The 26,820-nt window shown below is 41.5% G+C and overlaps 1 protein-coding gene across 3 annotated transcripts; it reads left to right on the top strand.

Annotated features, from left to right (window-relative positions):
* Positions 1-26,820, top strand: SLC35E3 (solute carrier family 35 member E3). Of its 3 annotated transcripts, XM_082422878.1 has the most exons (5): positions 4-641; positions 1,479-1,589; positions 5,505-5,663; positions 9,312-9,394; positions 13,751-16,211. In XM_082422878.1, the coding sequence occupies exons 1-5, from the start codon at positions 240-242 to the stop codon at positions 13,935-13,937; spliced, it is 942 nt and encodes a 313-aa protein (XP_082279004.1). In that variant the 5' UTR covers positions 4-239; the 3' UTR covers positions 13,938-16,211. The 3 variants fall into 3 exon arrangements, with proteins under 3 accessions (XP_082279006.1, XP_082279005.1, XP_082279004.1); XM_082422880.1 differs by lacking the exons at positions 9,312-9,394; positions 13,751-16,211 and adding an exon at positions 26,146-26,820 and having other exon boundaries at positions 1-641; XM_082422879.1 differs by lacking the exon at positions 1,479-1,589 and having other exon boundaries at positions 2-641.

Raw genomic sequence — 26,820 nt, 5'->3', positions numbered from 1 at the left:
GGGGCGGAGCGCGCGGGACGTGCTGCCGCGTAGTCGCCGGCTGAATGGGCGGTGGCAGAGCATGTGTGATCCGCTGAGGCTGCTGCTTGCTTGGGACTCAGAGGTTGCATGCCTCTCCCCGGCCGGACCGTAAAGCCGGGGGCTGCGAGGACGCGGCGGCGGAGGAGGAGGCAAAGGGCAGCTGGAGATAGGCCGGGCGCCCCTTTCCGAGGGTGAAGGGCCCCGGCTCCGCGGGGGTCATGGCAGCTCTGGCTGACAGAGTACGAGGCAGCGGGCGCATCGCCGCCGGGCTCCTGCTCAACCTACTGGTGTCCATCTGCATCGTGTTCCTCAACAAATGGATCTATGTCCACTACGGCTTCCCCAACATGAGCCTGACCCTGGTGCACTTCGTGGTAACTTGGCTGGGCTTGTACGTCTGCCAGAAACTGGACATGTTTGCCCCCAAAAGTCTGCCGCCTTCCAAGCTCCTCCTCCTGGCCCTCAGCTTCTGTGGCTTCGTCGTCTTCACCAACTTATCTCTGCAGAACAACACCATAGGCACCTATCAGCTGGCCAAGGCCATGACCACGCCGGTGATCATAGTCATCCAGACCTTCTGCTATAAGAAAACCTTCTCCACCAAATTACAGCTCACGCTGGTGAGTAGCTTCAGCTGGGCGAGGCGCACCTCTAACAACCCACCTCCTGGACAGTCTTTCTCCCCGGGAAATTTGAATGGTTAACCTTGCGCCACAATCTTTCCCGTGATCTGGAAATCCACACGAGTCCTTTGTGAGCAAGTGAACTTCAGGCTTATTTGGGGAAGGTGAAAAAAAGCCATCTTGGCGCTCTATTGGGCTTGTAGCCCAGTAGAGTGTGCTTGTGTGAGTTTTAATAACTACTGTTTGATGGAAATCCTTAAATGCTATGATCGGTAAGAAAAGAAAGCTGTGTCGGGTGATGCAAATCTGTATGGGATTAAGTGCAAAAGTTCAAACTGAAAAACTGAAAAACGTTTATGATAAACGTAAAACGTTAAGTCTCAGGATATGTTTTCGGCGACATACTGCAGAGGCTTCAGAGTCTTTAAATAAGATAGACTAAAATAATCTTAGCACTTCATAACTTACAGCATTTAAAATCTTAATGCTTTTGTTATATGTTTATGTTTATATATTGTTTAGACACTGGTTTTGGGGTCCATTTACTACTATGTGCACGCATGTGGTATTTTCTTACAAAGTGCAACGCATCGACTCATTTTACCCAGAATTTTAAATAGAATTAAATGTGAGCATAAATATAGAATTATCATATTTTATTTTGAAGAAATAGGATTACCAGTCCGTTTTTTTTAAATGGAAAAAATATTTATAGAGGTTCATTGTTTCCTAATGACGTTTTTATGATTAACCTTTCAAGACACTGTGAAAGGAATACTAATTTTATGTCTCATAAATTTAATCTGAACAACGTTTACCTCTTTTTCTTTACAGATTCCTATAACTGTAGGTGTAATCCTAAATTCTTATTACGATGTGAAGTTTAATTTCCTTGGAACGGTGTTTGCTGCTCTTGGTGTTTTAGTTACATCCCTTTATCAAGTGGTTGGTAATTTTTTTTTTCTTTATGTGCCCTTTTTAGCAGATTTCATAAATTTTGAAGCTGTGCCCCAAGGTTTAGACAATACAGTATAGAGACAATAGACTGTTGGGAAGAAAGCATAATTGCATAAATTGTCTGACTCAAGGTGAAGAGAAGAAAGGAGACAGAGAAACTTGGGTGTATGATGCTCACCAAGTACCTCCCTACCTGTTTGTAAGTGTATATTACCCATGCTTAACAGTCTGAGTTTGGGGTGATGGTATATATATTATTTTCTGGGAAATCTTTACAAAATGAATAGTAAGACTTTTTACTTGAGGATTGAGTCCATTGGTTGTATTTACCATTCACTCTTTAATTATGACATTACTGTGAAGGAGTGAGTACAGGTGCAAAAATTTGAACAGGAAAGGAAAATTTGAGATTTATAAATCTTTGCCTCAGAAGATATGCTGCTGTTACAGCTTGTATATTCTAATCATTTTTCTCTGTCAATATTTTATAGCAATGGGTATTTCACTTCTTGCACTAGCGCGGTGCCTTGCCTGTAACGGCCATTTATTTGACATTTGTTCATGGATTCACTTACTTCATTACCATAAAATCTCAACAAGTATTTTTGTTTGTTTCTTATGTAGTGGGGAAAAGAATAGTGAATGGCGAAGGGTACAGTGAAACAGTGTTTCCTCTGTACTGAAAACCTTGGACTGGAAATTCTGGTTTCCAGTGCCTGCATATGGGGAATCAGAGCCAAAATGTGTGACCAATTTTACTTTTTTCATAAACATCCACAGGTTATAAACTAAGGCATTCTTGTTATGAATGTTAGGAGTTTAATAATACAGCCTTAGCATCTTAAATTTTCTAGTACTGGTCATTTCAGAAACATCGTTATGTGAAAATTCTGGGGTTGAATACATTTCTTAGTGGCAGAGAAGCAGTTTAAATGAAAGAGAGCAGTGACATGAGAGGGTGGAGAACCCGCTCAATCTTGTCACTTGGCCTCGAGATATTCTGTCTTTTACTGCAGAGAGAAATCAGAGGAAGCTCAGGTTTGTGCTTTAAGAAAATTGCATTTGGGCATACTTCAGTGAGTTTAAATTTAAATTTTTTAATTAGATACAGTAAGTGAACATTCCTATTTCTCTTTTTTGTTAAATGGACTTTATTTTTGACCCAGTATGGATTAATTATTTATTAGATATAGCAAGAAATTTTATTTGTTGAACGTTACAATTTCTTGTATTCCTTACACATCACTTCAATTCAGAGCACTCACTGTCCGCACCAATATGACCATTTTTGTTCACACAAGTTTCAAACTTGCTATAGGGTGGAATCAAAGGATTCTGTATCTCTCAGGTAGATATTTGAAATGAGATTGACCGAGGAATGATTATAGACTAAGTCATGGGCAGAGTTTTTGATTATTAGTAAATGGTAAAAGTACTGGTACAGAATAGGTGTATTCCCTCCCAAAATTCATTTTAAGGAAAGTTGTATTTTCCCATTGTAACCTGGTATAATTTCTAAGTTATTTCTTCTTATACTGCTAGGGCATTAAAAGGAATTAAGAGATGAGTGACCAGCTATTAGTTTTAGTTGTAGAAAGATGGTTGACTCCTTCATTCATTCAGCAGACATTTCTTCTGCTTTATGCTCGACCTTGATACAAAGATAAAGGGCAGCTATAATCCAGCATTGCAGAAACACATGGAGACAGCTGATGACAAGTCGTATAGCTCAGAGTATGAGGCAAGTTCTGAGGAACACCAGGGAAGAAGGGGTAGTTCTGCAAGAGGGCGGTAGTGAGGTAAGACTTTATGGGAAGGTTAACAATTTAAATTGAAGAATGCACAGGAATTCGCTTAGCAAAGAAATAGAGCAGAGGTCTTTCTTTGCAATGATGTGTGAAAGTACAGAGCATTTTTGGAGAACTTGATTTGTTTGGTGGGACCGGACTCCAGTTGCGTGGTGGAAAGACAAGGCTGAGGGGTGGGTGAGACCAGATGGCAGAGTTTTGAGTGTTATGCTGAGGAAGTGTGCCCTTTATCCTGCAGGTACCAGGAGAGGAGTTCAGATGGGCAGTGACTTGATCACTCCCTGTGTTTTAGAAACTTCACTCTGGTGGCAGTGAAGGATGAATAAGAGGGACGACAGGGTGACAGGCAGAGCAGTCAGGAAGTGCTCCATGGTTTAAGGGGAAGACAGGAGGGGCCTGAACAAGGACAGTGGTACTGGACGTGGAAAGGAAAAACAGACTTCAGAGACCTTTTGGAGAAAGAATTAGTAGGACCTAACTGAATGTGAGAATGAGGAAAATAAGGAGTCTGATCCTTGGAGGAGATTATGTCATTAATTATTGGACCAACACAGGAGGAGCTAATTTGGAGAAGGACATAATCAGCTTAATCTCAAACAAGCTTCTTCAGGTGATCTGACTGAAGATGACCAGTAAGCTGTTGAAGGTGGGACTTAAAGGATGCTCAAGGAAGGAGGTCAGAGCTGTAGATGTCAGTGGATAATAAAAGATCAGTCAGGGAGATGAAAGAGGAAAGCCAGACATCTCCCTTACAGATAGTAAGTGAAGGAACAGGTGAGTGAGGAAGCAGCGCAAACCAGAAGTCAAGTTCTTCCAAGAGAAATCTGCAGGTTCTGCAGAGGGCTCCGGCCGGAACGGGACCGAGGGCAGTCCTTCGGTGTGGCCACTAGAGGAGAAGGTGCCCTTTTGGGGAGCAGTTTCATGAGAGGGTTGGTGGGTAGAAGCCAGGCTGCACGGCAGTGCGGGCAGGTGGAGGCCTGAGAGTCACCACCATTCCAGGCTGTCTGTCCTGTGTCAGAGACACACAGCTGCCCAGAGAGGCTGCTGGAGCAACACAGGGCTGTGCACATACCCTCTGCATTCATTTTTGCTTACTGCGGTGTCCCAAGCAAAAGAATCAATTCTTTGTCCTTCATGTTCACAGCAGACTCTTCTTAAGGCTGACAGGAGTATGCTTCAGATTTCTTTCTCTTCTATTTTTGTCTTGGTGAATTGCTATAGACTTAGCGTTTATGTAACAGGATACCCGGACCTACAGGAAAAAGGATTATGTAGGAGCAGTTATTCAAAAGCCTGGCTGTTCCTGCCAGATCTTATTCAGACAGTCCGATCAAGCTTTCTCTAAAGCCTCCTTTTCAGTTATATTTGTGAAGCATTTTGAGAACTGATGGGATTTGAGGCTTTGGGGTGTTGGTTCTACCGAAGGATAGTCTTTTAAAGTTTGTGATTATCTAGTTTATTGAGGAGTATTGGTGTGGGATTACCCACAGAAACGTCAGCCATAAAGAGGAAAGTTCCTTCTACCATCGATTGGGTTTTCTGAAGTGAATGGAAAGACCTCACATACCTTTCTGGCCACACATATTGGCAGCCACCTGGGATAACTGAGGTTTCTGTCAATCTGTAATTAGAGTCCGCCCTGCCCCCCAGTCTTCGTTTTGGGGGCCATTTTTAGAAAGAAATGAAGTCTGACACTGCATCTGTATTCCTGCTTATCCTGCTTATAAATATTAGCCTGCTTAGAAATTTCCATTCCTGCCTAATTTTCCCACGATCGCTGATGCCTGTGGGCCCTGGTATGCATTGACTTTCCCCATCTACTCGGATCAGGAGGGAAGGGAGGATTTTTTTTCTCCTTTATAATTGAGAAGAAAATAGATTATCAGACATTGAATTTATAAAGCTTCTTTCATCCAGGGAGCTTAAAGGATATACATATATATTATTGATCTTTGAAATCTTGTAGACTCATTAGGCATTTCCTCTTCCCCCCGCCCTGCCTCACATTCCCACGTTTGTGGCTAGAGTTGCATCTTTTGTTTGTTGAGTGATGCTATTTTTTTCTGCCTAACTCGTTCTCTCTCCTAATTTTCAGTGGGTAGGAGCCAAACAGCATGAATTGCAAGTGAACTCGATGCAGCTGCTGTACTACCAGGCCCCGATGTCATCTGCCATGTTGCTGGTCGCCGTGCCCTTCTTTGAGCCAGTGTTCGCAGAAGGAGGAATATTTGGTCCCTGGTCAGTCTCTGCTTTGGTAAGTTCTAATTGTTTTGGTGTCTAAGAAACAAGATAATAATAATTTCTCCATTATTAATGCAATTTTTAGTTTTCAGAGCACTAGCTCAGATCCATTCTCACATTTAGTCTTTATAATCAACCTTTAAGGGAGGCAAGGTAAGGATTATTCATTAGATGGAGAAACTGAGGCACAGAAAGATTGAGGGACTTGCTTAGGGTTAAATTGCCAGTCAGTGGCCAAACCAGGACTAGAATTCAGGTCTTCTGATGTCTGGTTACTGTGCTGAGCCCGCCAGGCTATTGCCCACCAATACTTTGGGCATTTTTTTTTTTTTAAATAATGAAAATATAACTTTGTTGATTTTCTTGTAATAGTATAAGTAGTACATGCTCATTGTATGCATTTTTGAACATACATAAAATTATAAAGTGAAGGTCCCCCCGAATCCTGCCACACTAAGATAAACACCGTTACCGTTTTGTTGATGATCATTTCATGGATCTCTTTCATATACACAGACACACGCATGTGTGTGTATGTTTAATTTCATATGTATGTAACCGTATTATATATGCTGGGTTTTTGGGAGGTTTTTTTTGGCTGCGCCGCATGGCATGTGGGATGTTAGTTCCCCTACCAGGGATCGAACCCGTGCCCCCTGCAGTGGAAGCGTGGAGTCCTAACCACTGGACTGCCAGGGAATTCCCTATATATGCAGCTTTTATCATGGATTCCTTTTCCTCAGCCCTCCTACCCATACACACATCAACATCCCATTACCTCACCCCTGCCCCTTGAAATAAGTCATGTTAACACTCTAGTGTTTGTTCTTCCATGTTTTTCTCCGTGCTGTGTATACCCACGTGTAAACACGTACAACATACACAGGCACACATGCACGTATGTACACATAAATTACACATTGGTTTTTTTATAGAAGTGGGATCATATTACACATGATTTTCTGTATCTTGCTTTTCTCACTTAACAATGTCCCATGCAAATCCCTTCAAATCATTCTTTCAGTACCTGTATAATAGTTCCAGTTCTTAACCACTATGAACAGTATTACAGTAAACATCCTGTACATGTGTCCTCATGAACTGGTGCTTTTTATTCTATGGGATAGAGTCCTAGAGTGGAATTGCCAGATCAAAGGGACCTGTACTTTGGGGACATTTTTTTAATAAAGTTAGAAAGTATAATCCCCCTATTTAGGAAAGGAACTTCTGCTTCCCATACTTTTAACACAATCAATGGGAACGTCTTTTTTGCTGGTGGTGTTGATTTATCCAAATTGCATCGCCCTTACTCTGCTCCAGGCACTATTCTAAGCTCTTTGCAAATATTAACTTATTTGATCCTCATAACAACTTTATTAGATGTTTACTGATGAGGAAACTGAGAGACAAAGCATTAAGTAACTGACTCAAAGTCCACAGCAGAGCCAGACTTTGAATCCATGCATTCCAGATCCAAAGTCCACATTCTTAACCACCCTGCGAGGCTGCCTATGAGCAGATTGATAGTTGTTTCGAATTCATATACTTTAGCATTTGCGCTTTTTTCCCAAGGTAGAAATCACTGGACCATCTCTCAGGTAATATCTCCTCTTACTTTTACAAAAGTTACCCATCTTGGTCATCTTGCCTATCAACCACTGCAGCTTGAGCACCTTAGACTAGAAAGGGAGAGGCTTTATGTGACTGACCCTCTGACAGATGTGAAAACGAGGACCTCAGCAGAAAGGCCATAAAAAAGGTCAAAGAAACAAGAGCACAGCAGTCTGAGGCCATTGAATAAGGGAAAGTCACCTGCATTCCTTCTTGTCCCTAGAGGGCATCATTGCCTCAAAGTAGAGCATGTCATTGTGTTTTTAATGATGTGCCAGGTCATCAAGAAATTGGCATGTGACATCCTGTGAGCTCAATAAAATTAACAAGGACACATTTCTAGAAACAGTTTTTAAAATCTTTAAGGAGCAAGTTTCTCTTAGTTGAAGATTTAATGGAACTCACTGTTGTAAAACAAATAAGGTGTTACTATTTCTACCTAAATAGGCTGCAAATCCAATTCCCCTGGTCTTCTTCTGACTGCACTGATTTAAAAACTGAGAAAACCCACATGGGACAGAAAGAATCTTCAAATATGACATTTTCTTTGGAATTTAAACTTCTTACTAATTCAAATTGTAACTAATATTTTCTCTAGATTCTCTTATTTCAGAAATAGAAAATGGTTTTATAACTTTTAAAATGAAATTGTGGGATACGTTTGGACAGAATGTTGTGTGTGTCTACAGTGGTACAGCCGCTTTGGTCCCCCATCTCAGCCGAGTCGGTTTACTCACCATCCCATGCACACACCTGGGCTTTCACGCCTCCATGCTTTGACCCGTACTGTTTCCTGCCCCTGTTATTTCTTTCTCTAATCAAAACATGCATTTGAAATCCAAAAACTTTTCTTGCTATCGCAGCCCAGAAGGACATCTCCTGTCTAGAGAGTCCTACAGAACCTATCGTCTGTTTGCCTATTAATGAGGTAGAGCTCAGGACTCATTTTCTTTTCTTGCCTGAGCTGTTCATCTTGTATTGCACTCTGTCTTTCATGTGGTTAAGAGGTAGCATAGCAGAGCAGGTTAGCAGCAGGGACTCCAGTACCTTGGCCCTTCTACTTACTGGCTATGTGTCTTAGGCAAGTTGCTTTACCTCTCTGTGCTCTGTTTTCTTGTCTGTAAAAAGGGAAGATATTTTACTCCCTCATGGCTGTTTGCAATGATTAAATGAGTTAATATATGTAAAATATTTAGAACAATTCTTGGTGCATAATAAGTACTATATAAGTATAAGCTATGATTATCAAGATTTTTATCATGTCCTCAAGCGGTTTCTAAGATCTTTGAGGGCAGGAACCCATTGTGTTCCTTACCAGGCCTGGCCTAGTTTTGTAGATACCTAATGAATGCCTACTGATTGAATTTAAATAAGAATAAATATGAACAATTCAGTGGAAAAAGGATCTGGAAGGATATATACCAACGTATTAATAGTGGTGAGTGGTTGGGATTTAAAGAATTCCTTATGAGTTCTCCTCACAAGGAAAAAACCTTTTTTTCTATTTCTTTTTCTATTATTTAATTTTGTATGCACGTGAGATGATGGATGTTCTCTAAACTTGCTGTGATAATCATTTCATAATGTGTGTAAATTAAATCATGATGCTACACACCTTCAACTTACACAGTGCTGTATGTCAATTATATCTCAATACAACTAGAAGGAAAAAAAGAATTCTTTATATTCTTCTTGCTCATCTTTATTGTCTGGTTTTTCTGTAATGAATATGTATTACTTTTATAGTAAGAAATTATTACAAAATAATTTTTCTTTGGATAGATGAGAAAAATGAATCTGGAGATTTACATGCAGAGGCAGGATGTTGTTGGAGAATTTTCCATTGCATTTTGTAGACAAAATTACATTTGTGAATACTACTCATTCTGCTCTTTAACCCTCAGTTCTTGCTGTCTCCCAACTTGATTCTCTCTTTTTAAAAATCTTGTTTTTAATGGTTGATAGAAGTGCCTGATGAAGTGTATTTTCACTTGATGATTGCAATGATGGCAGCTGCTTTGCATTAATGATTCTTCTGGTTTATTTGTAGCTGATGGTCCTGCTCTCTGGAGTAATAGCTTTCATGGTGAACTTATCGATTTATTGGATCATTGGGAACACTTCACCAGTCACGTATCCTTTTCCTAACAACTTATAAATGCGTAGTCTTTTATATTCTCCAAAACTCTGTCACATTGATTTCCTTATTTGAGTCTCACACTTTCTATTGCATGCCTGAATTGAGTAGAGTGAGTTATTTTTAGTCTCTTACTAGAGTCTGTGGAAATTTAAAGAACTATGAACTGGGGAAATGGGTTAGCTTTCTGTATGATAAATGCTTTTGAATTTTCTTAAGGAATAGGTGACCTTTTCCCTTATCAGAATTAACATAGAGCACCATTCCTTGTGCATAGTAGGGTTAAATAAATATTTGTTGAGTGAATAATGGGGTGGATACTTATGTTTTCCATCACTTTTCAGTTATCGATAGTTCGATAATAATAAGGTAAAGGTGTGGTTAATCAAAATAACAGAAAATAATTTCAGACCAGTTACTCTGACTTTTGAGCTTGTTTTTGTACTTATCTGGCTATGGGTGTGCCTGCTTTTCTCAATATTACTTCAAATCAAGAAGTGGAGTCATGACTTGAATGTCTGAATCAAACTCAACTGCCCATTTTTAACATTTTGCTTTTAATGAGTGAACACCAAGATGTCAACAAAGTAAAAAAGCAGCGTATTTGCCAACTATCAGTAAATAGTGATAATAATAATAATGATAACAGTGATAACAGTGATAATAATAATAATAATAATTTTTTTTTTAAAAACCAACACTTGGGGACTTCCCTGGTGGCGCAGTGGTTATGACTCTGTGCTCCCGATGCAGGGGGCCCGGGTTCGATCCTTGGTCCAGGAACTAGGTCCCACATGCCGCAACTAAGAGTTTGCATGCCACAACTAAGAAGCCCACGTGCCGCAAATAAGGTGCCGGTGCAACCAAATAAATATTTTTAAAAAATTAAAAAATAAACAACACTTAATAAATGTTTATTTTGTGTCAGGCACTGTTCCAAACATCTTGTGTGTATTAAGCATTTAGTTTTTACAGCAGCTCGAAGAGATAAATTCTATCATTTTATTCTACAGAAGAGGAAATAGAGGCACAGAGAGGTTGAATAACTCACTTGAGTTACCCAGCTGAGAAGTGTGGTGTCCAGATTTGAGCCCAGGTAGTCTAGCCCCAGGACTTATGCACCATGCTGCCAAATCAAGGCATCCAAGTATGTGCCCTGATTAAGAACATCCATTCATTCATTCAACAAATACTTATTGAATGCCCACTATAAACTGTTCTTTGACTTAATAAATATTCACACACTGAATATTTACTGTCTGTCAGGCACTGGAGATATAGTAGTGAACCAAAGAGACAAAAATCTTTGCTCTCACAGGCTTAAATTCTGGGGAGGAAGACAGGCTATATACAAGAAAAATAAGAAACGGGCATATACAGGGCTAGATTGTGTTAAGTGATAAGGAGAAAAAGGTTAAGCAGGAAAGGGGATGTGACGTGTTGGGGGCAGGGATGCAGTTTTATGGAGGGTAGTCCAGAAGGCCTCAGCAAGACGGGTACTTTTGAGTAAAGACCTGAAGGAAGTGAGGTTGCTCTGTGCAGAGCAGGATGGGTAGCATTCCGGGCAGAGGGAACAGCAGGTGAGAGGCTGGAAGGAACCAGAAGCCTGTGTGGCTGGAGCAGGAAGAACAAAGGGTGGGTTCTTTGTCCCTGAAGAGTAACAGGGGGCCTGACTGAGCAGAACTTTCACACGAGGATTCCTACACCAAGTGAGAGAGGATGGCGTTGGAGTTTTGAGCAGAGAAATGCCATGATTTTATGTCTGTTCTAATAGGATCCTTCTGGGCTACTGTGTTGAGAACAGACTGGGGGTGCTTTTCAACTCCAGTGCTATTGGCCTTTTTGGTCCAGTGGACAGGCCTCTCCTGTCCACTGGAGGATGTTTAGCAGCATCTCTGGCCTCTGCCCACTAGATGCCAGTAGCATCCCTTTCCCCAATTATGAAAACCGAAAATGCGTCCAGACCTTGCCCAGGTGACAAAATCACCGCTGGTTGGGAACCACTGTACTGAAAGCGGCAAGAGAAGAAGGGAAGCCATCAGGAAGCCATGGTGGTTTGGTACCAGGACAGTCGCAGTGGACATAGTGAGAAGTGATTGGGTTCTGGATATACTTGCAAGTAGAGCCAGCGGGTTTTATTGGCAGACTGGATGTGGAGAATGAGAGAGGAAAGAAGGTTGCCACCCGGTTTGGGCCTGAGCACCCGGCAGGGTGGAGTTGCCATGGACTGAAATAGGACAGCCCCCAGGAGGTTTGGGGGTGGGGAGGAAGACCAAGTGCTCAGTTTTGGGTAAAACGAGTCCGAGTTCAAGGTCGAGGTCTCGGCTGGAGGTATTCCGGAGAGAGTCAGTAGTGTGTAGATGTGGTTTGAAGCAGTGAGCCTGGCTGAGATTACCAAGGAAACAAGTGAAAGAAAAAGAGGCACCCACAGCCCGAGTCCTGGGTCACCTCGGTGTTTAGAGTTTGGAGAGATGACAGGAACCAGGCGGAAGGGGCAGAGAAGGAGCAATCAAGGTGGAAGGAAGGAGGACAGGGTGTAGAAATCAAGTGAGGAGGAAGGGGAGTCCGCTGTGTCCAAGGCCGCTGACAGGTCAAGCTCGAGGAAGGCTGGAAATGCATGGAGGAAGGGGTGTGGTGCGGTGGAGGGCACTGGCTATCTTGACGAGAACTCAGCGTGTCCGGGTGGAAGCTGAGCGGAGCAGAGTGGAGAATTAGAGAGAGGAATTGGAGATGTCGGGTATAGATTGCTCCCGTTTTGTTTTATTTTTCTGATTTACAAAAGGATTCATTGAAGAATTTCTTTAAATTTGCCTTTCCTCTCGTATAAATATTTTTAACAGATCATGACCACTTCAAAGCGAGGCTGAGGAGTAAGGAAATGCTGAAGTGTGGGAGCCGGTTCACTTGAAGATAGCTCATAATTGAGAACAAAGCCTGGTTTATTACGGTTATAATTAACCTCCTTGGGAAGGTCCTCCATCCCGCAGGAAAATTACCCCTATTGGGTCAGGCCAGCACAGGTACCCTGGTGACTCAGCCCCTGCTCTCCTGCTCGGAAGCAACTTCCAAGCTGCTTAGTTGGGCTCAGAACAGAGGAGGCAGCCTGGGCTTTGAGGTCGGACAGGTCCAGGTGTGCCAGCCCGGCCCCGCCGCTGCCTGTGGGCCTGCGTGAGTTGTGGGAGATCTCGGGTCTCACTCTCATCACTTACGAAACGGGGGTTGTGGTACCTACAGAGCTGGGTGAGTGCTTGAGAGAATGTGTCCAGCACCTGGCAGATGTTTATTATGCCTAAGTACTGCTGTTGATAGCTGACCCATAGGGTGCGTACTGGGTGCTCGAAGCCTCGCGCACATTAGCTGAGTTAATCCTCACAGTGATGCTGAGGCACAGAGTGGTCGCTCTTTCTAGTACTGTTTTTAGGAAGAGTAGATGGGTACATATCAGACATCTGAAAAATAATAAAGTACTAATCCATATATAAAAAACTATTTAAAATACGGGAAGAGAATAATTTATAAAGGAACCATTTGTGTGTCTTTAGTTTGTCTTTTAAATGAACAGTGATTTGGAAACACCCTAATCCAGCAGCAAGTTACTGGCAGTCTACTCGTCTCAGACATGGACTTTGGAGTTAAATAGACCCATCTATGTTTGACCTCTGGCTCTGCCACTTACTAACTCTGCGATCTAAGTTACCTAAAATCCTCAAGCCTCTACAGTTGTAGATGGGAGGAGTGATACCACAGTGAAGGGAAATGTGATGCTTAAATAAAATGGTGTTATATATGCACCTGGCGTAGTGCCTGGCATGTATTGGTGCTCAGTGGTGTTCCATCCCCTGTCCCCGATTCCCTCCTAAACTTAAGCACACTGGCTGTGTTGACCTTGCGTCAGCCATCTGGCGCCTTTCACGTCTCACCTTATTTGCCAAGGGAAGTTTAGAAATGGCGCCATGAAACAGCATCACAAATTGCTCTACAGAAGACCTTCTCTGTACCTTGTTCTGAATCCCTTCCCCACCCTTGTACTGCAGCCCTTTTTCTCTTCTTTGGAGAGGTCAACAGGGAGAGTTGAGGCAGTCTCCTGTCACTGATTAATTGCTAAAACCTGCCTGAAGAAGCTAGGATCAAGCCAGCACTTCACTGAAGTTCCCGTTCTCTAGACGGGGTGGGAGGGGGGGCGATGGGGGCAGGGGTGGGGCCGCTGTTCAGTCTGCATTTCGTGCACTTCTCTCCAGGCACAGGAAGCCTTTGCTTCGTGTGTGTGTGTGTGTGTGTGTGTGTGTGTGTGTGTGTGTGTGGGAATATAACATCTAGCTTGTTCTTTTTTTATCCTTATCCAAAAACCTCAGCTATAACATGTTTGGACACTTCAAGTTCTGCATTACTTTATTTGGAGGATATGTTTTATTTAAGGACCCATTGTCCATTAATCAGGGTCTTGGCATGTTATGTACACTATTTGGCATTCTTGCCTATACCCATTTTAAACTCAGTGAACAGGAAGGAAGTAAGAGTAAATTGGTGCAACGTCCTTAATTAGGTTTTCGTAGAGAAAAGAAAGTCGCCTGAAGAAGATAAAAAAAAAGTATTAAGTGTGCAAGTTACTTTCAAAGATGAAACAAAAATTATATTGCAAAATGCACTAAATGATGGTTTGAAAGAAGTTAAGCAAAGGAAATTTTATTCATAAATCTGACTCTCTTGGGACTTAACCTGGTGGTCCAGTGGTTGGGACTCCACGCTTTCACTGCCAAGGGTGCAGGTTTGATCCCTGGTCAGGGAACTAAGATCACACAAGCCATGTGGCACAGCCAAAAATTAAAAAAAATTTTAAATAAAAATAAAGTAAAATAAATATGACTTTCTCTTTTAGAGTACCTTTTTTAAAAAACGTAATTCTCCAAAACATGGCTCATGCTTCTTTTCAAAGATGATTCTATGAAGTACACAGAATGTTTGGTTATATCAAATGAAGTACATGAAATTAAAGTTCTGTAATGGTGACAAAGGAATTCAGATCACTGTACTACAAACATGTAGTGGTTTTTAAGGAAGGACACATAGGACTCCTCTACTTGCTCGTAGGTGGTCCCCAATGTGAGCTGTTATAATTTAGGCCAAAGTATTCAAGTCAGAATTTAAAGCTAGCATTTCTGTTGATATTTTAGTTGTTTTAGTATAACTTCCTGCTTTTTTCATTTATAGATATGAAATAACATTTCTAGAAAGCAAAGTGTAGTAAAGGGGACCATAAGCCAAAATCCAGTTCTAAAAGTACCATTTCTCTAGTAGAAAATTGATGTAAGAAGTTAGATGTTATTAAAAAAAAAATACAGTTTCTGTAGGTATTCTCTTGTTTTGAGCTCTCAGTGAACTCTAGAAACTATACATGAAGTTAAAAAACAAAATAGCTCCATGTTTAAATGGCTCAAAGAAAAGACTACGGGAGGAATTGAGCAGGTTTCTTCTTATCCTGGTGACTGTTCTTCTGGCCTCTTTGAGCATTTCATGCTGGTAATTTCTTAAGACTACCTTCCTGCTGTCATTCCCTACCCGCCACGTGTGAGGCATCCGTCGAGCTTTCTTTGGCACTGAAGGATTTGGAGTGAACTATGTCAGCCCTTTCTAAGGGGGCTGGGGAAAATTCTTGAGCAGCAAGTCAAGGCAAATGTCATCAAAGACTAAGCAGAAGCTTGATGAAGATACGAGGAAAGATTTGAAAGAGAAGTAGAGAAACAGTCAATATTTAACAAGTTCCATGAGTTTTTTAAAGGGATAATTTAAAAAAATGTTATAGGGGAAATACATGATACTTAAGGAAATAATCGTGCCACATATTTAATTGCAAAGTCTATTTCTGCCTTCCAACGTTTGACATTTGAGAATTCAAAGCAGTTGTTGATAACCTCTCACAATAAATTGACTGAAACAGGTAATCCCTCTTGTAATAAATAATTCTTTTTCTAGACATTGTTTAGAAACTTCAAGTGAGAACACAACACTTAGGAGGACGAAGAGCCACATGTATAAAATATGCCTTTTAGGATTATTTTTTTCCTGGCCTGTTTGAAATGAAAAGCCTCACTGAAAATCTTATTTTGACAGAATTTCAATGTATCAGTCAATCTGTTGTGTGATTTTTATGTGTGGTTTTCTGTTTTTGTTTTAAATACTTTTGGTTCTTCTCCGTTTCCAAAGATACATTTTATTGTGCTAAGAAATACAAAGCAGATTGTCTTGCCAGATGAACCTCAGGAGTTATGTTTGTCTAAGAAATGGTCTCTGTGTATGTTTAAATTAACATATAATTATTTCCCAAAAGCTGGAGAAAAGTATTTCAGCATTTCAGAGGATTATGCGACTTCTGTGCACTAACAGCTGAGTTGATTTGTGCCATGTACAAATTCTTCTTAACTGTAAATACAACTTGGGGAGGGGATTTATAATAAATGTTGGGGGAGAGTTATAATAAATGACTGATGTCAATAGGAATGCAAGGAAGGTTGGAACAAGATAGCATGGGGGGGTATGTATTTATAAGTGAATAAAATATGTACTCCTGGAACTAGAGTCTGATACACATTTTTTGCCCTGAAGACCATCTTCCCATTGAAAAGGAAATTCCTGGGGGAAAAATGTACCAGACCATAAGGACCAACCATAGAGACAAACCAGAAATGCAGTGCTATGGAAGAAAACATGAGGGCTGTCCTTTTGTTACGGATGTAACTGCACTTGTTTTTTATTGTATACTCGATGACTGGGCTTCAGCTGTTACCTGTTATAAATAAAGAGAACCTGATGTTTTTACTTTCAAGTTGCACGTTAGAACCGGCAGAAGAAGGATGGCATCTGTGTATATGCAGGGGTAACAGTGGCCTGTCCAGCTCCCAAATATGCAGCATCTAATGAAACAAAATCCTCATCTCCCTTTTAAAATAACATAAAGGAGAAATCTTTTCCTATGAAATGAAGCAACTTTTTCCTGTTGCATTTTTAAAAATACTTTTAAAATCTTGCTCGTTTCAAATCAGTGGTCATCTTTTCTAAAAAAAATCTACTTGAAAGCAGCAGCACTAATCAAGCACTCCACATTGACCCCATCGGTGAATAGTTGTTGGGTGAATGATTATGGCCAAAGGAGAAAGTCTGATTAAACGAATGAAGACCAGATTTATTAGATAGATTCTGTTTTGCATTTCTGTTTCCAAACTTGAACTGGATTATACTTGCTAACGTCAGGAATACAATGATCATTTCATTCATTCAACAGAGTTTTATTGAACATATATTTTGTGCCAAATACTGTGCTAGGCACTGTGCAAAGACACTCATGTGTTCCCTGTGATCTTAAGAAACATCGGTCTACCAGAAAAGATAGACATTAATTAAATTAAAATGTGAGTTTATTATTACAAACTCAAAGGGACATGGTTCTCTGGAGCATATAACAAAAGAATCTGGCCCAGGATTGGCTGTCAGCAAAGGTGTCCACAAGGAAAGGACAACTGAACTGAAATCTGATGGGCATATAGAAGTTAGCTAAGCAAAGAGAGGGGGATTGCATTCTGATAAAAGGGAATAGCACATACAAAGGCCCATTGGTTGGAGGAGTTTATGATGAGTTTAAAGAACTGAAAAAAGGATGGAGCGTAGCGGCTACATTCAGGGAAGGGGAGATGTGGATGACACGAGACTGGAAAGGGAGGCCAGCCTCGGACCATAGAGGACCTTGTAGGCGTTGTTAGGCATCCAGTAAGAGCAAGAAGGGAGTGTTCTGAACGTCACCACGGTCGACCCCTTCGTTTTGAAACAGTTGGAAGAGAACCAGAGAGATGCTAGGAGACGTGATCGCTTGAAGGGGTGGTGGTGAGATGACGAAGTCGGTAGGTGAAGAGGATTCAGTAGATGGGATCAAGTAGACTTGAGATGGATTGGATATGGAGGGGATGAAGGCAAGAATCACGCGTGTTTGATTTGGGCAGCTCGATAGAGGATGGCGCCACTCTCTGAGGTAGGAAACGTGAGAAGACGGTTGGGGTGGGGAGGATGGAGCCCGAGTTCATACATAGCCGTCTCGATTTTGAGGCATCTTTGAGAAATCCAATTAAAATTATTAATCAAGTAATCAAATATACAGGTCTAGAAGTCAGGAGTGTTTTCTTTTTAATTGAGGTATAGTTGATTTACAATATTAGTTTCAGGTTTACAGCTTGGTGATTCAGTATTTTTACAGATTATATTCCATTAAAATTTATTACAAGGTAATAGCTATAATTCCCTGTGCTATACAATATACCCTTGTTGCTTATCTATTTTATACATAGTAGTTTGTTTCTTTTAATCCCATAACCCTAAGGAGCTCCTCCCCCCTTCCCTCTCCCCACTGGTAAACACTAGTTTGTTTTCTATATCTGTGAGTCTGTTTCTGTTTTGCTATATACATTCTTTTTTTTTCTGACTTATTTCACTAAGCATAATATTCTCTAGGTCCATCCACATTGCTACAAATGGCAGAATTTCATTCTTTTTTATGGCTAATATTCCATTTTCTGTATATGTGTGTGTGTGTGTGTCTGTGTGTGTGTCTGTGTATACACACGCACCACATCTTTATCCATTCATCTGTTGATGGACACTTAGGTTGCTTCCATATCTTGGCTGTTGTAAATAGTACTGCTATGAACATTGGGGTTTGTGGATCTTTTCAAATTAGAGTTTTCATTTTTTTCTGGATATGTTTGTACCCAGGCGTGGAATTGCTGGATCCTGTGGGAGTTCTATTTTTAGTTTTTTGAGGAAGCATACTGTTTTCTATAGTGGCTGCACCAATTTACAGTCCCATCAACAGTGTACAAGGGTTCCCTTTTCTCCACATCCTCATCAATACTTGTTATTTGTAGACTTTTCGATGATGGTTATTCTGACAGGTGTGAGGTGATATCTCATTGTTTTGATTTGCGTTTCTCTATTAATTAGCAATATTGAACATCTTTTCATGTGCCTATTAGCCATCTGTATGTCTTATTGGGGACGGGAGAGTTTTGGTTGGAGTGGAGATAAACGGGTAGTTACTGGAGTATGCCTGATGAGGATGAAAGCATAGACCAGGATGAGCTTACCTAGGAAGACAGTATAATGCAAAAAGTCTACAACTGAGCCTTCAGGAACTCCAGCATATACTGGCAGTGGTAGGTAATTCTGCAAAGGAAACTGAAAAGGAAGAGTCAAAGAGGTAGGAGGAAAACAAGGATGATGATATAATGGGAGAGAGGATGGCCAAAGGTGACAGTTTTGTTGAGAGGTCAGGATAGACATACACAGAAAAATAACCACTGTATTTATTGACAGTTTACTGTGGACCTTAGTAAGGCTGTTTCAGTGGCATGATGGAGGCAAAAAGTGGGTTGGAGAAAGCTGAGTGGTCAGTGTATGAGAGTTAATGAAATGGATCCCAGGGTATAGACAATTCTGTTGCTATTGCAGAACTGCAATATTTCAAGCAATATTGAATGTTGCTTGACATGAATGGGGGCTTTTTGTGTGTGAGTCTACGACTTTTTTCATAATGCTAATTTATTATTACAGGATTAAAATTGTAAAGCACAAAATATCCCTGTGTAACCCTGGAAGAAGTGCACATACTTCTGTAACAGGGATGATCTTTTACTCTGAAAAGGAGTTTTGTTTTTGGCTCCTGAATATACTTGAAATGTGGGTTGCTATTAATAAAATCAACAGTTAACTTTTGCGAACCACCAGCATACCTTGAAAAAAACAATCTTGCAAGCCCACTAAGGGGTGATCAGTTATGCATTTTCTTGTCTCTATCACTGCTGAGGTTCACAAAGGGGAAAGAAACCTGTCAAGAGAAAGGCCAGTCTGTTTGGGAGCAGGGCTGGCTTAGACATCAGGATCATGGCCTCCAGTCCAGACTCTGCCTTTTTGACCAGGGTGGCCTTTGGCTTTGGACAACTCCCTTGCCTCTTAGGTCTCAGTTTCTTCATTTATAAAATGAGGGCTTGGATCCAGGTGATTTCCAAGGGACCCTCCATCTTCAGAATCCCCTGATTCTGCTTTTTCAGATTAAAATTGTAATTTCTCATTCACTTACATTGAGAGCATATTAGATTAAATTAATGAGAAAGATTTTGTTTGGTCCTTATGAGAACTGTTTTCTTGTTCATATGCACTTCATTACTCATATATTGTTTTTTAAAAGTCTATGCAAAACATTAATTTTCATATTTGTTACATTAGAAGACATGGTTTCGTTTGATTTATCCAGTCTGCTTTACACTTCACATGAGATCACTGGGAGGTGAATTATTGCCAATTCAACTAATTATTTATGGGTATTTGGAGGATGTTTTTTGCTATACTGTTTTTAATTTGGAAAACAGAACATCACCCAAACCATAGTAATTCACATTTTTCTATTTAACTAAAAATATCTCATAAATACTAGGTATACCACAAGAACAAGCCTGCATAGTTATTTAACCAACCAGGACTATGCCTTTTTTAAAAAGAACTTTATCAGAATTCCCTGGCAGGCTAGTGGTTAGGACTCCATGCTTCCACTGCAGGGGGCACGGGTTCGATCCCTGGTCAGGGAACAAAAACAGGAATAGGTATTTGGTTAGGAAATACCCATACCACAATTACCACACAGCATGGTCAAAAAAAATTTTTTTTTAATAAATAAATAAATAGGACTTTATTTCTTAAGAGCAGTTTTAGATTCATATTCACTTCTAAATTTTGAATTATTTTGTTACCTACATGAGATTATTTTTCCTTTTAAATTCAAATTATCTGTATCAACCAAATGTCTTCATTTTTTTCCTGTTCGTTCTTACACTACCCCCAAAAAGTCAGTTTCCTGTTTTCTCAATTCCTGTTTTCTCAGTTTAAAATTAGAGACAGCAGTTCAGTGCAGGAGAGTGATGGGTGGGCCTTAACCCAAGAGATGGGAGGCTCAAAATCAATGAGTCTGTTGAGATCTCCTGGGATATCCAGAGCTGCAGTTTACCACAGGAATGAGCAGACTCTCCACGTTTTTCTCTGCCTGGAGTTTGGAAGCAAGACTAACCTTGGGACTGGAGTTCTTAGAGAATTATGGAGTGACGCCTTGGCCATATTTGTTAGAATCGGAATGCTTTATACAATTTACCAAAACATTATACAGAGAAAAGTAGGCAAAAATGCTATGGAAGAGACAGTTGGTTTCCTAACCAAATACCTATCCCTGTTTTTGTTCACCTACCCTCTAGAGGCTAGACATGCTAAATTCTCTTATTACCATGTTGCCACATCCACAGAACGTGGATATCTAGAATTGTGCTGATTGGTAAAGGAGCAGTGAAAGAACCTGATCCAGAAGTGCTGAGCTGCTTAAGCAATGCCATCAGCTGCCTATCTCCAGTCTTCTTATTCTAGATGGAAATAAACCCTGATTTGTTTAAGCCACTTTTAATTGATACTTGCAGCTAAAATTATGCCAGTGAACTTTTGAGGGTAAAAAGGGGTAAAAATGGAGGACTTGATCTATCTGATAGATTTTACAATCCAGGAAGCAATAAGTAAATGTAACTGGTTAAAAGTGAAGACAGGCTAGTGGCTAGCCTGACCCCAGCCATCCTTGCATTCCATAGAGCACCAAACCCCAGCGAGTGAGGTGGATGGAAGAGAGGGAATGATCTGATGGACCTGGGGACTCACGAATGGGGTCCAAACATGGGGCTGTTGCTGGCTTGGGGTGAGTGAACCAGTTCCAACCAGGAACAAACTTTCCAACCAAGTGGGAGGTGGCCTACCTTGCCCTCCACCATCCTCTTTGTGCTCCCTGACTTTGGTCATCCCCAATTACCCAATGCTCCCCTTGCCCCAGCAACCTTACGCCTATTCAGTCACTACCTCATCCCCACTACTTCCCCCAGTTCTTCAAGTTGAGTTGGTAGATGAAGGAAGCAGTATCACCAGTGACTACAAGGTCATGCCTAGGTCTTGGAGCCGGGCATCAATATGAAGGTTCTACAGATATTCAATAAGAGGACCTAGGGAAAACTCACTCTAATAATGGTCCAGGACCTCCATAAAACCACAGGAAGAGGGAACTTCACTAGAGGGTCTCCCAGTGCCCACACACAGGACTATGGACATTGGTGAGAACCTGTGTGCTGAAAGGAAATGTCTGCTTATTATCACAGAATGATTGTCATGGAGAATTCAGACAAACAGAGGACCATTCTTCTGTAATCAAAGAACATCTTGAGGACATCCAGTGCTTGTACTCAAACAGCATTCCTCACAGGGGTGTCAAGACTGTGAATTTCTTACACCTCGAAAAAGCTCAATGCTGTTCTGAAACTCAGGGATTTTGCCGATGAAACTATGAGCTAAAACTTCTGTCCACTCTTCCCCTGACACAGCGCTGTGTGGCTGTGGAGAAGTACGGCCTCTCTTCATGGGTTCTGGAATGTCATCATGTTTATCTCCATTCTAACCCAACCTTGGTCTCCCCCTTTTTCCCGGTGTGAAGATGCACATCCAAGTGGGACAGTCTGAATTTCCCTGCCCTAAGGGGTCAGAGAAATCAGGAAGTCAAGATGAACATCTAGAACCTGCTAGAAATGAAGTTCACTCAAAGAATGACCATCGCAGGGTTTATGAACTACTCCTGGATCATGCAGGCCATAAAAGTCCTCTAGGCCAGTGCCATTCAAGGTATGGTCTGTGGACCAGTGCCAGCCTATGAGCAGTTTGTTACCTGTTCAAACAAAGTAAGTACAGAAATTGAGAATAAGTGTTGAGAAACTTCTGTAGCAGTTGGGTACTGCTATGATAGCCAGGCATTTGATTTTGTCTTTTACAAAAGTATCACTCTGCAATGGACTGAAAGTAAAAAACTCATCTTCAAACAGTTCGTGCAGGACTGCCTCCGCCCATGTGGGGAGAATACGAAGGAGATGGCCGGAGTTTGGGCCATGAGGTGAGTTGATTATGAGGGGCTTTGTGATTAAAGCCTGGCCTCTCGGTTACTTGGCTGACCGCAGGTCTTCTCTTAGGGGCTTTGAATTCCCAGACCTCCCCTGCCCACTAGAGGCTTGGAGTTTAGTGGAGGGACAAGGAGAGCATGTGAGGTGGAAAGTTTGGGGCATCTCATATACAACTCGTTAGTCCGATGACCTCCTCAACATCTCCGCCGGGCAGTCCAATAGATATCTCAGACCAACACACCCAAAACCAGACTGATCTTCCCCCACCCCAAACCCACTCCTCCTGCAACATTCCCTTACCATTTGCTCGGATGAAAAATCTCAGAGTCATTCTTGACATTTCTCTTTTTCTTACCTTCTTGCCCAGTCTGGCAGGCTGGTTGGCTCTACCTTCCAAACATATCCAGAATCCAACCTCTTCATCCATTTCCACTTATATTGCAATGGCCTCCTAAAGGATCTCCCCGCTTTTACCCTAACTCCCCACAGTTCACGATACAGCAGCCAGAGCAATCCTGTCGTGTCCCCCCTTTGCTTGAAACCCAGCAGTGATGCCCCCATTTTACTCAAAAATCCATATCCTCAGAGCGGCCTCAGGGCTATGTAGCGTGTGACCTCATCTCCTCTCACCCTTCAGCCCCTCCTCTGCCCCCGCCATCGGCCCTCACACTCTGCCCCTGCACGCTGCAGGCGCACTCACAGCTTGGGGCGTTTGCTCCAGCTCTGCCTGGGAAACCCTGTCTTTGTTGTCTATGTGGCTAACTCACTTCCTTCTAGTCTTTCCTCAAAAGCCTCGTGTTTTCCACGAGGCCTGCCTCACCCTCACTCCCAGCAATCTGGACTCTCCTTACCCTGCCCTATACTTTGTTCTTTTTTCCATAGAACTTGTAACTTTATACTGTACCATTTTAACACAGTCATATATTTATGGTTTACTGTCCGTCCCCACACCAGAGTGTAAGCTTCGCAAAGATAGGGGTCTGTTTTATTCATTGATCTATACAAATGCAGGCACTTAAATACTTGACGAATGAATGCATTTCCCTACAGCAGCTTTTATGAATTCCCTGAAGAATTCCCCCTAAACCTCAATGTTACCTTAGAGGAAGGAAAGCAGAGAGAGGGAGAGAGAAGGAGGAATGAAAGAGCTATCCCTAAAATCCAAGGTTGAATTGTCCACCAAAAACTGCAGGAGCTGCTTGTGCTCTGCCTCACCCTCCGGGTCTCGCTGTCTCTCGTTGCTCCTGTGTTCCATTCTCCCGTTCAGGAAGGGCCAGAAACGCAGAGGTGACAGGTGAAGGATGAGGACTCATCCTTTGACAAACTTCTGGACTTCGCGTAGGCAAAGCAGCAGAGTGCATGAGGGGCTAAATCTATTTCTCCACTTTCAAGAAGTACCTTTGTGCCAGAAGTGACTGGGTTTTTTCCCATCAGAGCAGGAGTTTGGAACAAGCATCCAGATCCTCCCTTGCATCTCTTCAGCAGAAAGTTGGAAAAGACGGGGAAAAAAGCAAAGGAAAAGTGTAACAGAGAGAAAACAATCATGAACAACATAACAAGCAATAATAAAATTAAAAGGATAATCGAGATTTTTAACACACCTCTGTCAGAAGTGGATAGAGCAAGTGGCCTGAGAGTGAAGTTGTCTAACAGGTTTCATGAGGAAACCTTTTCTCAACAAGCAGAGGACACGCATTCTTTTCAAGTGCTTGTGGAACCTTTAACAGTAAAGATTAACAGAGATGGTATTATAAATGGTTGGTAGGTTGAAGAGTTTTTTGTTTTGTGTGCATTTATTAAAATAATAAAAACAGGGAATTCCCTGGTGGCCCAGTGGTTCAGTCCCTGGTCGGGGAACTAAGATCCCACAAGCTGTGTTGCATGGCCTAAAAATAAATAAACAAAAACAAACAAACAATTTAAGGCACCTTTTATTGTTTTGGGATACTTAATGCTGACAATGGACTAGAATCTTTTTTTATATATTTATTTTATTTATTTGGTTGCCCCAGCTCTTAGTTGCGGCTCGCGGGCACCTTAGTTGCGGCACGTGGGCTCGTTAGTTGTTGGCAGGCAGGCTCCTTAGTTGCACTCGTGGGCTCCTTAGTCGTGCCGTGAACTCTTAGTTGCGGCATGCATGGGGATCTAGTTCCCTAACCAGGCCCCCTGCATTGGGAGCACAGCGTCTTAACCACTGTGCCACCAGGGAAGTCCCCCTGGACTGGAATCTTGAATGATCAGATTTCAAGGTACAGGTGTTGAACCAGGTGATCTTGTGGCTTCAAGGAGGCTTTGGAAGTCACTACAGGTGAGATTAGAAGTCTTAGGAGTGGACTCTCTGACCCAAGATATGTGGCTGGAACCAGAAAGGATGTAAGCAAAGTGTGAGGAAAACAGCTCAGGAGGAGGGAAATGGTGAAGCCATTTGCAGAACTTCTCAGGAAGATTAAAAGAATGAATGAATGAATACATACATACATGTGATTAATAAATAAATATGTGTTGCTGCTAAACATGGAGTGACCAAGAGGGACATTTTGGGCCACTTCTCTGGCCCCAATTTCTAATATTATTCCTAATGCAGAACAGCTGGTTGTCCTAGATCTGTTACTCCTTCTATTTATTTATTTATTTATTTTTTAAACATCTTTATTGGAGTATAATTGCTTCACAATGGTGTGTTAGTTTCTGCTTGATAACAAAGTGAATTAGTTATACATATACATATGTTCCCATATTCCCTCTTGCATCTCCCTCCCTCCCACCCTCCCCACTTCTATTTAAATTAGTTCTAAAATTTTATTTTAAAATCTCAATGCATAATTTCTAAAATTTTAATTAAAATTAAAAATGTTCCGTATGCTTTTCCGGGAGCCTTCTTTTCTAATTGGAAGAGTTTTCTCCATGACACTTGAGGTTGAAGGAATGCAGTTTGCTGCCCTCAGCCTGTGAAAATGAGACTTGTTTTCTCCAGCATCTGCCTCGTAGGGCACTGATTCAGGCTCAACAGCCTCTGGGCTAACCCAGAATGCATGCACAGTCACAACACGGACGACGGGAGAAAGTCTTGTTTAAACTCTGGTTGTGGCCAATGTCTTTGGGGAAGAAAAATGCAAGTTGAGTTTATTAAGAGGATTATTTTTGAAAGAATAAGATTTGTGATTGCACTATAAATGTAAGTCACATTTTAAAAAATTCACTTTTATTGGAGTATAGTTGATTTACAATGTTGTGTTAGTTTCTGCTGTACAGCAAAGCGAATCAGTTATACATCTACTTAAATCACTTTTGGAATGAATACAACGATGTATGTGACACAGGGATGAAAAATTAATCGTCATTCTTATTGTGAATCTGACAAAGTGTTCGTAATTAGGGATACCTGTGGTATTGACACTTGCCCATTAATTCAGGATGTTCTCGTGTTGAGAATTCTCTGGGCCAGCAAGGATTCTCTATTAAAGGAAGAAAAGCAAGATCCTTTAAAGTAGTATTAGTGTGAGTAGAATCTCATTTTGCTGGATAAAACCATTACAGTTACAGTTATCAGAGGATTGTCTCAACATTTTGGCATGTAGCCCGTAACCGCTCTGCTTTGCTAATAAGCAATACTGCTTGCAGAAATGTTTCTTTAACTAATGCATTTCCTAAGTGGTTTCCTGTTGACTTCTCTTTTAGTTCCTTGCCCCTAGCTTTGAATATTCAGCAAACCTCCATCCTGACCTCTTTCTTTATTCTCTTAGAAGCTCCTGGAGAGGGGCTTCCCTGGTGGCGCAGTGGTTAAGCATCCGCCTGCCAATGCAGGGGACACGGGATCGAGCCCTGGTCTGGGAAGATCCCACATGCCGCGGAGCAACTAAGCCCGTGCGCCACAACTACTGAGCCCGCGTGCCACAACTACTGAGCCCGCGTGCCACAACTACTGAGCCCGTGTGCCACAACTACTGAAGCCCACATGCCTAGAGCCTGTGCTCCGCAACAAGCGAAGCCACCGCAATGAGAAGCCCGCACACTGCAAAGAAGAGTAGCTTCTGCTCACCGCAACTAGAGAAAGCCTGCATGCAGCAACGAAGACCCAACACAGACAAAAATAAAAAAATTTAAAAATTTAAAAAAAAAAAAAAAAAAGGAAGCTCCTTGAGAGCAGAAAACTTGTCTGTCAACCAGTGGGTAAACCAGTGTCAGATACTTATTAGACATTATCTTTCACTATCAGTTCTAAGCTGGTAATTCTCAAAACCACATCTTTAGTTCCGTGTTCCTGTCCATGATTTATTGTTGTTCTATCTACTGAAAATTATGTCCATGAAAAAAGCACTTTACTCCAGCTCATAACTCAATCAGGAGTGAGTTCTTCCTGAAAATAACCAATGTACGTACTTCAGTGTACAGCCAGTGTTTTATGTGTACTTCTCATT

Source organism: Balaenoptera physalus (assembly GCF_965194825.1).
Source record: "Balaenoptera physalus genome assembly, chromosome: 13".
In the NCBI taxonomy this organism is placed as follows: Eukaryota; Metazoa; Chordata; class Mammalia; order Artiodactyla; family Balaenopteridae; genus Balaenoptera; species Balaenoptera physalus.
Note: the sequence above shows the minus strand (reverse complement) of the source record. Positions and strands in the feature narration are given on the sequence as shown.

Bases quoted from the DNA above. Each gene is read 5' to 3' on its own strand.
- SLC35E3 (XM_082422878.1), top strand. From the start codon at position 240: ATGGCAGCTCTGGCTGACAGAGTACGAGGCAGCGGGCGCATCGCCGCC. The intron at 1,590-5,504 runs GTTGGTAATTTT...CCTAATTTTCAG, and splicing joins TTACATCCCTTTATCAAGTG to TGGGTAGGAGCCAAACAGCA. The intron at 5,664-9,311 runs GTAAGTTCTAAT...GTTTATTTGTAG, and splicing joins CCTGGTCAGTCTCTGCTTTG to CTGATGGTCCTGCTCTCTGG.